A 14032-nucleotide genomic window follows, 5' to 3' on the forward strand; every position below is an offset into this window, starting at 1 on the left:
GGGCTCGGCCTTGGCCAGCAGCAGGTCCCTCTCGGAGCCAGCTGGCATTGGCTTTATCGGACATAGGGGAAGCTTCTAGCAGCTTCTCATAGAAGCCACCCCTGTAGCCTCCCCCGCTACCAAATGCTTGTTGAACCCAAATTGCAAACCCAATACAGTGCATTAGGATAAATCTACCATTTTTAATAATGGGATTGTAAATGAACCGTTTTTAATAATGGGATTATACATTGCATTCATTCATTGTGCTTCCAAACTCCATGTTGAAAAGAAATCTGCACTGAGCAAAACAGCAGCACGTAAGCTTTTTCTTAAGTTGGAAAGGCTACTCCGTTTAATGTAGTGATGATAAAATAAGTCCCTCCCTAATCTGTGTATCTTAAAATATAAAGAGGAATTATGATTAAGAATCTGCAGTGCTCTGCAGCCAACATGCTTTCATGCTGCCCTGGAATATAGCTCAGTCTTTACTTCCATTCGTAGTTCAGTGGCTTTGCTAAGAAAGCCAAACAGAGAGTTAATTATGGTGTTTTTTGTGATGAGGACACCTGTCCACTAGGAAATGCGCTGAGACCCTCAACTCAACTTACATCAGCCAGAGAACAGCTGCCAGATGGTAACTACTTTTGGTCACTTCCAACCTGGTTGAATTTGAACTGGTGACCTAGAGGTGAAATGCTTTATATCCTATTACTAATTCCTTGAGGTTTCCAGTTTCTCATCCATCACTTTTTTTCAAATGACAGCACAGTATATGTCTGAAATCTCAAAACAATTACTGTTTCACATATGCAGTGTGTGTTGCAGAATCTGAGATGTGCCTTGCAAGGCTTTCGCATTCAGTTTGTACACTTAAAAAAGGTTAGCAGAAAGAGGATGGTTCCAAAGCCGCCTGGGAGTTTTCCCTCTTCCTTACCAATGCACTTTGTCACAGTTAGGTATGTTCTCTGTTACTTTTGTTAACCACTATGTAAAAAAGGCTTTTAAACCTCCTTTATTTAAGTGGAATTCACTGTAATGATGTACATCCTCTGAATGACAATTTAGGACGAGAAATTGTGTGGGTTTTTGACAGTAGTTTAGTTGTTTGGGAGGGGTTTTTTTTTCCCCCTTCTGCTATAGAAGTGGAATTTCTCTAAACCCCCACAGTTGAACATGTGTGATTAAAGCAGCCAAAAAACTTCCAACTGTCTCTATAGTCTTTGTAATTGAAAGGCTCTGAAGACATAATATCTCTTAGCTCCTCTCCTAACTTACCTTCCAGCTCCCAAATCCAAGCATTTCTCCACTGCATGATGCTCAAGAAAGCCTTTTCATCGAGAGGGTGCTCTCGTATCACAAAAGGGAAATCTGAGCAGGAAATACGTCAGAATTTGTAGGATGAACAGTGCTGTGGAACCTTACTGTCTTTCAGCAAATCCCCTTGATGGCGGTAACGGCTGATGCCCATGGGATAGATGGGTATGTTATCTGCATCTGATGAGGACGAAAATGGTACCTTGAGTTTCTCTATTGCGTACCTGTTGTAGTTGTCTACCTGATGGTAGTTGTCCCACCATCACTTATGATGGGACAACTGATTCCTCAGGGGCAAGTATAAAATATATGGGGGAAAATAGTTATGATTATATAGAGAGTTGCATTATTTTTCTTTATGCTAAATTGAAAAACTGCCGTGATTTCTGTTTTCAAGGGAAGATTATGCAAGAGCTCTCTTTTGGTAAGATAACTTACCATTGGTTTGAAAACAAGATGCCAGTTATGGCATGGAGCTGATAAACAACATCGATGCTTTTCAAGGCTGGGATTTTAAAGAATATGGTTAAGACTTTATCATGGTTGTCTTCTTGATCTTAGCTGATAGGTTTTCTTCCACTGCATAGAACATGCCAGCCCTTGCAGCTAGGTATCTGTGCATCATAAGCAAACGAGGTTATACACATTGTACAAGGTGATGTCTTTTTGTTTCCCTTTGGCTGAATTCCAACTTTTGGTATTACTGCCTGGCTTTGGTCTTGTATGTATGCCCACTTAACTGGTAGGCAGTGATGTTTTCAGTTTTGTTGGAGCCTAATAAACTATTAGGTTTTAAGTCAGGAAAGCTAAGGAACATGCTGGCCCAAAATGTTAACTATCTGCAGTGAGATCTCAGATGCCAGGGCAACAGGATTTTTGAAGCATGTAAAACAAAATCAGAGAGACTGTGAAATACAGTTCTCTCTTACAGAGCTAACTCATGTTATGTTACCAACCTACGGTTCATGTACAGTGCTTGCTCTACTAGATTTTTACACCCTCAAACTTTACTACAGGATAAATAACAGGATTGTCACAAATAAAATACAGAAAATAGAGGGTTTCTGGGTAGTAAAAGTCCACTTGGTTAAGTTACTGCCATTATGTAGTAATAAGGTAAACGGGATGAATCTATTTAACTCACAGAATCATAGTTGCACTGTAGTAGCCACAGTCAGCAACAGCATCCAGTCCCCAGCTCTAATTAAGATTTTTCTTTTGTCTGTGATTGCAAATTATTGTGGCTGCTGGTAGAACTTCTAAAATATGAAGGATAGTTAGGGATGAGGAGTGGCTGCATTTTTTTTTTCTGCCCTTCCTTGCTGTCTTTGAGGAGACAAATAATGAGCAGCTCTTATTCTCCTTAGTACCATATACCCCGGTGGGAAGAGGTTGCATACTCTTTCTCCATTCTTTACACATTTTTCAAGGAATCCTTCTGGGCTATGTGTATGCATCCCAAAATAACAGAGATGCCTGCTCCATGTGTGCATGTACGTTGTCATCCTCCACAAAAGTATGCATATGCATATGTCCTAGGGCTGGATGGGGGTGGAGAAATATATATACAGACACACACGTACTTATCTTCTGTATATGTGCAATAGATTTTATATACGTTATGACATTTTGTAAGACCTAAATCATGTAATCCCCTTCAATGAAACCAGGAGGGAGGTGGGATATATTTGGCTAGCTCTAGCAAAACCTAAGATGGGCCATATGTAATAATATATCTTTGAGTAGGCTGTTTCTGCAGTGTCATCATACTGACTAGAGTCAGATTCTTCCTTGGCTCATCCTGGACACCCGCTTTATATGACCTAGAAAAAAATATGGGGGGTGTGTGTGGGTGTGTATTTTTAGCTAAACTAAAGGGTATAAGCAAGGTTAAAAAAATAGGGTATTGCTGGAACCTCATGGAAACAAGCACTTTCTAGAATAAATGAAATGGAACAGGCATTGTTTCTTTGTGGATTTTTTTTTTAATGCTTGTTGATACATCTGGAGAGTGTAGAAAAATAATTTTCTTTAAATTAGCAGCTATTCCTATGTTGTTGCTTCATAATGTGCACTCAGGGCTAAAAATGAACACACAATCTATTCTGTGTTTATAGAGTATTAGGAGTTGCCTGGCCTCTTTAGTATGTAGGCTTTAATTTAACCTACAGTGGTAACTAGTTCCTAAAATTTTGTCTGTAGTTCTGAGTATTAATAACTGATAAATATATGACTAGTTAAAAAACACCCCCTGACTTATTAACAGTATCTACTTTTAGCAAGTTTGCATTTAGTAAGTTCTCATTTTCCACAGCTTTCTTAAAACCACCTTACTGAAGTGATCTTTTCACAGTGCTGAGTATCAGCCGTTAAAAATGTAATAACCTTGCATTAATCAGCAGCTAAGATTTATATCTGTACCTGCGGCATCACACTAGTATAACCTAAAATAAACAGCATGATGTTTATATTAGTCATGTAACAAGTGTCTTTCTCAGCTTGGTCACATGCATTTAATTTAAAACATATCCAGTAAAGAAAAAATTGCTTGGCACTTTGTGTTTCCATTTTAAGTAATCAATTTTAAAATAGAAGCAGTACAGGATATGTTTTATAAGAGGAGCTCTAAAGAAGAGGACAAATTCTTTCATCACTCCAAAATGTCTTTGAGGAGATTTACAGCAGGTGTAGAGGAGAGAAGCTGAGAGGCAGCATGCTTTGGGCAGCCCCGGGCTGTCCTTTGCTGCTGCCCGCTGCCAAAGCACGGTGGGGACTCTCCCTGCCAGAGCTGTGGACACCCGGCCCGTGGCTCTGCTTGCTCATTTCTCCTTCTCCCCTTTTTGTATTCACTGCCCTCCCCAACGTAAATTGTCCTTTATGTTTGAGGGGTTTGCGCTTGCTGTGGGATGACTGAGCTGTGATCCACCATGTGCAAAGGGCTGTCAGGCTGGTGTCTAAGAGGTGAGTTAAGTTCAGGCAGGACTAAAAAGCCCCACTTCATAAATGCTGCAGAGTGTACGTGGAAATGGAGAATTAAAGATTTAGGGAATAGTTTTAGGCTCAACAGTCTGAAAGCTTTACAATTCCACCTGTCCTGTAGGAAAGGAGTATCATTTTACAGGAGCACCGTGTTCTTGCGTGGAATTCACCCCTCAAGGCCAGCAAATATCCCACTGGACAGGTGGAATTTTAAGGCTATGTATTGCATTTCTTGAGATGGGTATATGTGTATTCTTTGCTCGCTCACCATGCTTTTGCATAGCATCCTGTACCAGAACACTGTGAACTCATTTTGAATTTATTGGACACCTAGCACCTATTTAAAACATCAATTTTAAACAGCACTGCAACATCAGATTTAAACTGCAACCTGCTGCTTTTTTTTTCTTTTGTGTTTGAACGTTGCACATTGAAAGACACTCAGTCAGCTAATAGTGACAGAAGTATAAAGTGGATCTGAATCTAGCAGTCTCAGTTGCCTAGAAGCAGAAAGCCAACTAAGCACAACTTTTTTGTTGTTGATACACAGCAATAAAAGTCAGCAGATTCAGAGTTAAATTAGTGAGAGACAAATTTTCACTTCCCAAAGTAGCTAATACTTTCTCTATATGTAAGTGGACTTGACAGGTAACTTCTGATGCAAGTTGCAGTTCATACTGCCTTGCTGTATGTATTAAATCTTTGCAATAGTATTGCAAGATATGTAGCTAATAGAGCAGATATCCTTTTATCCGTCTAACTTTTACAAAGTTTTCATTAGACAACTGCTTTCCTTGTAAATACTTCCTTAGAAACTGCTTTCCTTTCTAAATAGCAGGCTTGTCACAGACCTAGAATATCCAGATGAGAGCTATGAATGGACATCTAATAGCCTGATTTCTACCAAAACGACCTAGCTCTTGAGTATAAGTACCATAAGCATTGCAGTGCCCACCTTCAAATGTTGACCACCATGCCAGAGACATGTCATAAACCCTCAATTTATATGCTCGGTAAAAACACAAAGCCTACTGCTATATATCTCAGTGGAGAAGTAGTATTTTTACTTATTTGTTTTTAACAATTGTTTCAGGTGCAGAAGTCCAGATTATTCATGTAACATCCATAAACACAAGCTTTGCTTAATTTTCCAATTGCTACGAGTCTAAATAAATAGTATGAGAAGACATGCCAAAAAGTACTATATCGTGTGTGTTAACACTGAAAGTTGTGAATATAAAAGGGTCAAAGTACAGAATGTTACATATACAGTATGTGTGCAGTTGCATATGCATGTTCATAGACATGACCTGAGTTCAACAAATATAATGTCAAAAATTTGACTCTCTGCCATTTGTTTCAGGCAGTTATTTGGCAGAAGACCAGGGTGTCAGATCACAAAATGGCCTGTATGTCAGTTCTGGGAACAGCCGTTATGGGCAGTATGGTACCTTTTCAACACTGCTGTGAAGATCCTGAGGTGAGTTTAAGCTTCCTTCTCCCAAATCCACTTAAAGCCTGTCCATGAAGAGAGCTAAATCAATATACAAAAAGGAGGAGACTTTGAAAAAGAGAATATTATCTCCAGATTGACATCTGATTAATGCATTTGATTCTATTACTGTCCTCTCTGTAAAATTAATTGGTTTGGTGATTGAAAATCCACTCCAAGAATCATCTAGTCAGGACTCATGTGGCACTGATCAAATGGCAGTAAAAACAGTTGTGATGACAAATGCAGAATTGCTGATGGCTCAGAGCTGTCTAAGTTGGGATTCCTGGCCCACAGGCAGGTTGTGCTCTGATTAATATCTGAGCATTTATATCGTTCTCATCCTCGTGGCCTCTTAGCCTTATACTCTGAAGAATATCCCCTCAATTTCAGTGAGGGGCACCTGAGCAGCAAAAGAAAGAAGGCAAGTTATGCAAAATTTCCACTAAACATATATTTCAAGGAAATACTAGTTAGTTTTCAAAAAATTCAGTGCACTTGGCTTTCTTTGCCCCTGTTGAAATTGAGGGAATTCCTCATGATGTTCTTCTTTGTCAAATATTTTCAAAAAATTTTTTACTTTGGTTCTATTTTAGTTGGAGACGTTCTTATAAAGGGGAGTCTTGCTACTGCTGATCCTTCAAAGTTGCATTTTTCCTGTATCTTGTAGTAATAAATCTTGATCAGTCACATAGATGAGATGAATCACCATCTGTAAAGTCCCATTATTTAGACTTTAATAAAGTGTGAATATATATATGTATGTATTAAAGTTTAATAGCATTATTCAGACTTAAATCTTGAGTTTGTCAGAATGCTTGTAGTATATATATGCAGGGAAATGAGGGGAAAAAAGCCAAGTTGCTTCTTGTAGTTTACAAAGTTTTAGTTGCTTATGTCTGAACAGAACATCCAGAGTCGTTCTTACCTGAATCAAGTTGGATGTGCCCCACAGGGCAAGTGCAGGGGGCTCCGAAGGGAAGACATGGGGGTATTTAGAAGGGACTAGCTTGAAGGAGGCACTCTGGTTCTCACATTACCCCTCTGCTATATCATGAGGCATCCATATTCCTTGAATAGAAATTGGGGAACATTCTATCTCTCTCTCTGTCTCTAAATAGTGTGTAAAATACCACGTGCATCATTTATAGGTGTATAAGTGATCCATGCATATTGCTCCCGGACAAATCTACGTTCAGAAACCATGGACATTTCTAAATTAAGCAGCCAAACACTATGAAATGGCAGAATTAAGGTTGCCTGTCTAACCCTTTCTTTCTCCCTTTTGTGCAGGTATTGGAATAGGTTATTTAATGACAAGGCATATGCTGCTTTTTTCCTTCCCATTAGGTCCATGCCTCATTCAGTACACAGAGCAGAGGGCAGCTCTTTAATTCTTTTCCTTTCCTACTTGTTCATTGTGTAGCTTCATACTCCTTTGCTGCAAAGTATACTTTGAGGACAAAAATAATCTTGCTATAAACAACTTTTCTGTAAGCTGTACCTTACTAACTCCAGAGTTAAAACTTCTGTAACAAGTGATTCGGGGGTTTTAAAGACTGGCCTTCTTCAAAACATCTCCATTATGAGCACTGAATGAAACAAGAACACATTTCAAGCTGACTCCAAAGCATGCAAACTCAGGAGCTACTTGTAAAACAAGAAGAAAACTAAGAAAATAAGGAATTGACACAACTTTTTACATGTACAAAACAGCATCTACGCTTTTCACATCCCCAGTCTTGTAAATGGATGGATCTATTTTGGCTGAAAACTTTCACACAGGAAATTTTCATAGTCTCTTCTTTTCCTGTGGAGGTTAAGTTTAGCAGATACACGTACCACTGGGAAAAAGATAAGTACTTAAGAAAGACATTCTGCTGTCTGCTGAACACAGATATATTTTAATACGTATATAAGTTGGTTTTTATTAAAGTATTAATTTTGAAAATGGTTGGTCTAATTTAAAAGCAAAAAATTTGTAATGTTTTCCAGTCTCTGTAATTTTGTCTTTACACTTAATATACTTTTGTATATAAAAATTCTAATAATTAAGACTAGGTTTAGAAATTGTTGCTAACTTTTAATGAGCATACTGATATTCTACACGGCTTTAAATAGCAACAGCCGTCAGCCATTTCTAAATCTAGCAACTTCTTAAATGAGTTATTTAGAGACTTTCAGTTTTGCTTTAATGTTGTCTGTATATAGAAATATTGTTTGAAGTGAAAGACTTGTACAAATATTTGGGAAGTAGAAAAGGAGCTTGAAGCGTAAAGGAGGAATGTTCGGGGGGGATGTGCTAAAGTTGCAGAATAAAATCTAGAAGTGCTGCATGTTGTTTTCTGATAATCATCCAACAGATATTTGACACCTCTTTTACTTGACCAGTGGTGTTTGGTTATGTGCGACGTTGCTGACCAGAACACTCCAGCTTTAGCACAGAATGCTTATTACAAGGTCAAGAGGGAATAAGGGAGCACATGAGCAGATAGCTGGCGTGACGTAGATGAATGGGAAGGATAGGCCAAATCCCAGGGATTTTAAATTCCGTTTCAAATGCATGATAATTTGGATTTTAGTAAATACAAGTGGTTCTGCCAAAAGCAAAGCTAACGAGGCCTGATTTTTGTGTTCAGTGATCCACCCTGCTACCAGAACATTCTCCAAACTTTCCCATATCTCCAAAATCTCCATCCTCACGATGCCCCAGTGTTCCTTCACCTATTAGTTTAGGCAAGTGGCAGTGGGACAGCGTGTGGGGCAGTATGTGGGCTGGTCGGCACGTCAGTTCTTACATGCTGATGGATCCTGGCTTTTGAAAAGTTACAATTGTCTTTTCCTCAGTAAGGTCGTTATCTTGAGGCTCTCGTCTCCAAATAGCTGTCAGTTACCACAGAAATTGTGGAAATACAGTATCTTTGGGATTTCTGCTTCTTCATCAGATTGAATTGAAATCTATCCAACAGTTTCAAAGTTGCTTGGTGGGGAAGAGGGGGAGGTGATGGGACAGGCAGCACAAGTCATCGGCCTCATTTTAACCTAAAAAAATCTAAGCTGAAGAATCTCAACAGAAGAATCTTAAAACTTGGAGTTAGTGTTAGGTACTCAAATCATGTGATTTTCCGAGGCTCCTTAGCAGTGCTGGGTGCTCGCAGGTTCTGCTGCGGTCTGTGAATCGTGGGTGCTCAGCACTCTTGAGAGTCAGATGATTTGGATACAGGTGGCGTAGGTAAATTTAGGTGCCCTGAATAAATGCCCTGTGAGAGGCTATTTAAGGTGCCCTGCATGTAGAAAGGGAGGGTTTATGTGTTTTGGGCTTTCCCTGTAGGGGTAACTCACGACTGCCTTTGCCAGGTCGGGCAGCAGTGCATGCCTTTAGCTTGTATAGGGGTTAAGTTGGCAACCCTACAGTCAGCAAGCGTAAAGCTGGCTGGCGTTGTTCTCCGCAGCCCTCAGCTGCAGACAGCAACCTGGTGCAACTGGCAGTTCAAATGAGAGATTTCTCAGTAAATTTATCAAGGAAAATAGATACAAACCCATCTTTCTCAACCTCTTTTTTTTTTTTTTTCTTTAAGTGCTTTTTTGTAACTTTCAAGAAGCAGTGCATGCGTTTGAATGACTTGGACTCCTGTACAATTTCATTTTAATATCTCACATCCAAAAAAACCTTTTTGGGGTTCTCTTTAAAAGACTTTTGCACTGTATTTGTTTTATCATGGCAGATAAATCTTTCTGGATTTCTCCCAAAAGCTGAGTCAGACAGTTCTTTGACAAGCCTTTCAAGTTCAGAAAGGAGTTTCATTTTTATAAATAATCGTCCAGTTCATCAGAAGGAAATACTGAAGGTAAGATCCTCTAGGCTTTTATTCAAGGAGTAGAAACATAACTTCGTTGAGGACAGACACACCTATGCAATCTGCAACCTTTTTCCCCACATAAAATAATTGGAGTATTACAGGTGAAGATACTAGCATTTACAACAGAAACCTCTTCCACAAGTCTGATGCTCCTGGTGCCTCAGTTCTGTTCCCTTTGCTGCAGTCACTTACAACCACAGAGCTGGAGGTTAAGTTTATAGCTGTTTAAAAAAAAGTCATTTCAGATACTCTATGCGAGAGACCAGAATAGTTGATTCTTTCCTTGTATTAGCCTGCAGAAATACGCCTGTGCAGTTTTCCATGAGGGAACTTTATGTAATTTCTTGTAAGAGAAAATAAAATTTTGATTTTGTCCGCTGCTTGCTGTGGGCTTATCAAGCAAATACACATACTTTCCCTTTAAATTTGTGTATGCATTGGATAAAAATGAAAGTGATAGTGCAGCAGCATTGGCTACAGCTAGGCATTGTGTAGGCAGAATTTGATACTCTTGGGTTTCTCACACTGCTGAGCCTTGCAGCACCTCACTTGGAGCAGCCTTGCTGTCCTAATCCTTACCCTCCCCAGAAAAGAAAATCACGTTCATGCCAAAGTGTACCGTAGGTTTTAAAGTGGAGACAATGAAGTAGTTTTCAGTTGGCAAGCAAAGCTTCGTAGATGTAAACTCTGAACTTGTGTTGGTACGTTAAGTGCCAAATAAGGCTAATCCATCTCCACGCAGTATTTGATGTGCCTGGTTCTTCCGGGAGTTCAAAGCTCAGCTTGAATCCCATGACAGATTCAGCTTTTTAACCAGAGCACGGAGGCCTAGATTCAAGGTGGGATTCAGAGTACTATCACACAAAGTAAACATATGTTGCCCTTCGTTTAGGGCTGTTACTGTAGTAGTGCAAGTGATAGTCTTCCACTGCCTTTTTTTTTGGTCCAGTTTTTTAGTTTTGGGGTTTTTTTGCCCAAGTGAGAATAACAATATATCTGTAAGAATACATTTTGATGGGTTTGGAAAACAAGCTATAGATGACTTACTTTTATGTCGATGCTATGTATGGGGAAGAAGTGCTGCTGGACATCTTATTACTACAGTTCAGTGCCAGCCAAGGACAGACTGTGGGAGTGTTAAGGTTAAAATAACTTGAAAATATTTAAATAAGTTTACTGTTATTTAAACAATATCTAAGAATTAAAAATTAATTAAAAAATTAAAATGTAATCTGCAGCGGCTCTTCATTTTTTACACTTTCAATTTTTTTTTGTCTCATTAACATTCTTTTCTCCGGTATATATGTCTGTTGAAGGATCTCTGATACACTAGAGGGAAATGCAAGGATCTTTATTTGATCCTTCTAGTTAATGAGACCAAAATTCTGAAACAACTAAATAATTTTGTGGTCTTTTGGAGAAATTTTTGGGAGGATTATAGAGAAAATAGTAAGGGCAAGCAGAGTTTGAGAAAAGCTGTAGGTTTATAATTGGGTTAGTAAAAGGAACAAATTAATCCTGTTCTGGGAAAAGGGCAGATCTGTGGTGCAAGTGCTACTTTCTCAAACAGACTTTAGTTTGGCTGAAAGAGACAGCAGTGTAGTTGCATGGTATGTAAGTAGATTTTCTTTAAAAAGCAAATCATAGTATTTGTGTTGATTGAGGAAGTAAGTATTGGAGTTGCAGTCCAGTTTGGGCATATCATCTTTTCTTCTAAGTGTGATCAATACATTCATTCAGAAGGTCAAAGTAGCTACTATTAGTGTCTTGGAAATTGGTTCTTTTTTTTGTTTTGTTTAAATGTAGCTGTGATGACTTGGAAACCACCAATAACTGCCCTTTTAGTGATTATTCCGGCATATATGTATACCCACGAGGACCTTTTTAGCATTCTTTTAACTTCAGAAAAAATCCCCAACAAACCAGTTATGCTTTTATAATGTCAAATTTTGTTTCTGTGCCTTTGTGTCTATTTTATTGCCTTTACTGACATCTCTTTATTAAATCAATCTGTAGTTAATTCGACAGTACTACAGTCTGGTGATGCACAAGGATTGTACTCGTTTATATCCTGTTTTCTTTTTGAATATTACTGTACCTGCCTCTGCTGTGGATGTGAATTTAACACCTGATAAAACTCAAGTTTTACTGCATTATAAGGTAAATAAGGTTTTAATCTGTTTTTGAGTTGTCAGCCTTTTACTTATGTAAGCATAATAAGGGCTTCTGGGACTACTGAAATATTTGAAGGTAAACAGTGCTAGTGGTTTTTTTTTTTAGTTAACGTGATAGCTTACCTTTATCACAGGACTGTTTTATTTGAAAAGTATTGAACAGGCTCAGTGGAGGATTATTCAAAATTAATTTCCCAATTGATTTCAAAGATCATTTTTACTGTCAGATATATGTGTGTATCACTTTGTTTTCAGATGGCTTTATAGTGAGAGAAGCTAAATGGAATTATGATGTGTGTCCCTAGATAAATCTCATGCTTAGCTTCAAAATTACACTAAGTAATCACTTTTAAAACGCCACGTACATTACGGTGGGGCAGGAGGGGGGAGTTGATTTCTGGTCAAAGCAATATTTTGCCATTATGTGCATAGATTATTGTTGACATCACTTAAGTTTTAGGATATCCTGTCCATACTGTCAAGACCTGAAATTTAGACCATATATGCCCATGCTTTAGAGGCTGTGTAGTGATAAATTTCCATAAAGTCACTTTCATTTATTAGCACTTTATATGAAAAACAGTGCCGCAGAAATTAAGAAGGCTACATAGGCAAGGTGGTTATTCAGAGTGAATGTAGGTAGTCACACTAGTCTGTCAATCTCCTCTTCACTGAAAGTTTTTGGTTTTGTCTGTGTTAATCTTGTAAATGTCAATCTCTTCTTCACTGAAAGTTTTTGGTTTTGTTTATGTTAATCTTGTAAATATACTGCCTGTTAAGTGTCACTTGTATGAAAATTAACACAGCATTCTCACATTTGATCTAGTTTAAAACTTTCCTTTGGCATTAGAAAAAGGGTTGTTTTTTCTTTTTTTCTTTTTTTCTTTCTTTTTTTTTTAATTTTCGGGGTGGGGGGAGGGTTTCTTTTTTTCTTTTTCATTTCCATCATTTGGTGCAAAGCTGCCTTGGAAGCATGCACCTTAAAAGCACCTATACAACACGCTTACGTGAAATGGGATGTTGCTGGTACATCTGTCTTGACTATAAGCTTCTAACTCCGTATTAGGTGGGAATAGCTTTCCCTGGTACTGGTTTAAGCAGTCAGTACTCTGTTATAAAGAAAGCAATTAATGGTTTTTTTGCTATCAGAGTAAAACACTGAAGCAGAATACCTATCACAAAATATTTGAGGGTAAAGGTGTCCAGCTCAGAGTCTTTTTGAGCATGTGTGAACAACTGAAATGCAATAATCTGTCCAGATTTGTCTGAAAAATATTCTGAATAAGATCACTTGGCTTATTGTTCTATAGTCTCAATATCTGTCAGTTACATTTTCAGGTGTGCTTGTGTGTGTGGCTTTTCTGTTGCTTTTTTTCTTTTTTCCAGGAATCTGTCTTACTTGCTGTTGAAAATGTGTTGAAATCACTGTATGGACCACTACCTGCTGCAGTCCCTGGTGAAAGTAATAAAACAGATGTTACCTCAGAAGACATGTTTGTTCATAGAACAGAACAAACAGATGTGGTTGTTAATGAAATGGGACCATCTGGAAACGATGATCTACATGCTCATACTTCATTCCTTTCATTCAGCAATGATGTGCAAAACTGTCAAGCAGGAAAAAACACAGAGATCTGCTTAAATCATCAGACGTTCTGTGGTGATAATGTACATAGTCGCCTGGACAAAAAAGAGGTTTCTAAGAGTGATGCCTTTCCAGACAGTTCCTTAAATTTATTGTGTGAGAAGGAACAGAATGGACAGAATATGACTGATATTCAAAGTAACAGTGTTCCCGTGGACCCCAAGTCTAAAAAAGCCGATGAGCATCTTTTGAGTTCTGATAATATTGACGAAATAGAAAAAAATGAGGAAGCCTTAGTCCCTAAAAACTTACCTGAAATTTCTGCTGATAATTGGAGTATGGGAAGTGGATTTAAAAACCGTCTAGGAGACAACCTGGAACCTGTTAAGATTTTGATTCCTGAAGTTGGAGGAACAATTAATAAGCAAAATGAACATACTGGTGAACAAAGCAATGATCCACAAATCTCAAATCAAAGCATAAAGAAAAGAAATGTGATAAGTGATAAATTTGGGCATGTGATGGCTTATGACTTAATTAGTAGTAGAATAATAAGGAAACCAAAGTCTGCAATTGGATTTTTCACTCAAGAATGTCGTCCAAAATTGATAACTGATAATCCAAAGACCAGCATGGAGGACATCCT

At 38.3% G+C, this 14032-nt stretch overlaps 1 protein-coding gene across 1 annotated transcript in view; it reads left to right on the plus strand.

The window, feature by feature from the left end:
- The first annotated feature begins 1426 nt into the window (after window positions 1-1426).
- Window positions 1427-14032, plus strand: part of LOC104074876 (PMS1 protein homolog 1-like) — a 30259-nt gene continuing 17653 nt past the window's right edge. Inside the window, 5 exon segments of the mRNA XM_009575172.1 lie at window positions 1427-1432; window positions 5639-5755; window positions 9493-9615; window positions 11644-11787; window positions 13188-14032. The exon segment at window positions 13188-14032 is cut by the window's right edge and continues 1 nt beyond it. Of these exon segments, the coding sequence (XP_009573467.1) occupies window positions 1427-1432; window positions 5639-5755; window positions 9493-9615; window positions 11644-11787; window positions 13188-14032 (1235 nt within the window).

The sequence above is a fragment of the Fulmarus glacialis genome, unplaced genomic scaffold, assembly GCF_000690835.1.
Source record: "Fulmarus glacialis isolate BGI_N327 unplaced genomic scaffold, ASM69083v1 scaffold11063, whole genome shotgun sequence".
NCBI classification, from domain to species: domain Eukaryota; kingdom Metazoa; phylum Chordata; class Aves; order Procellariiformes; family Procellariidae; genus Fulmarus; species Fulmarus glacialis.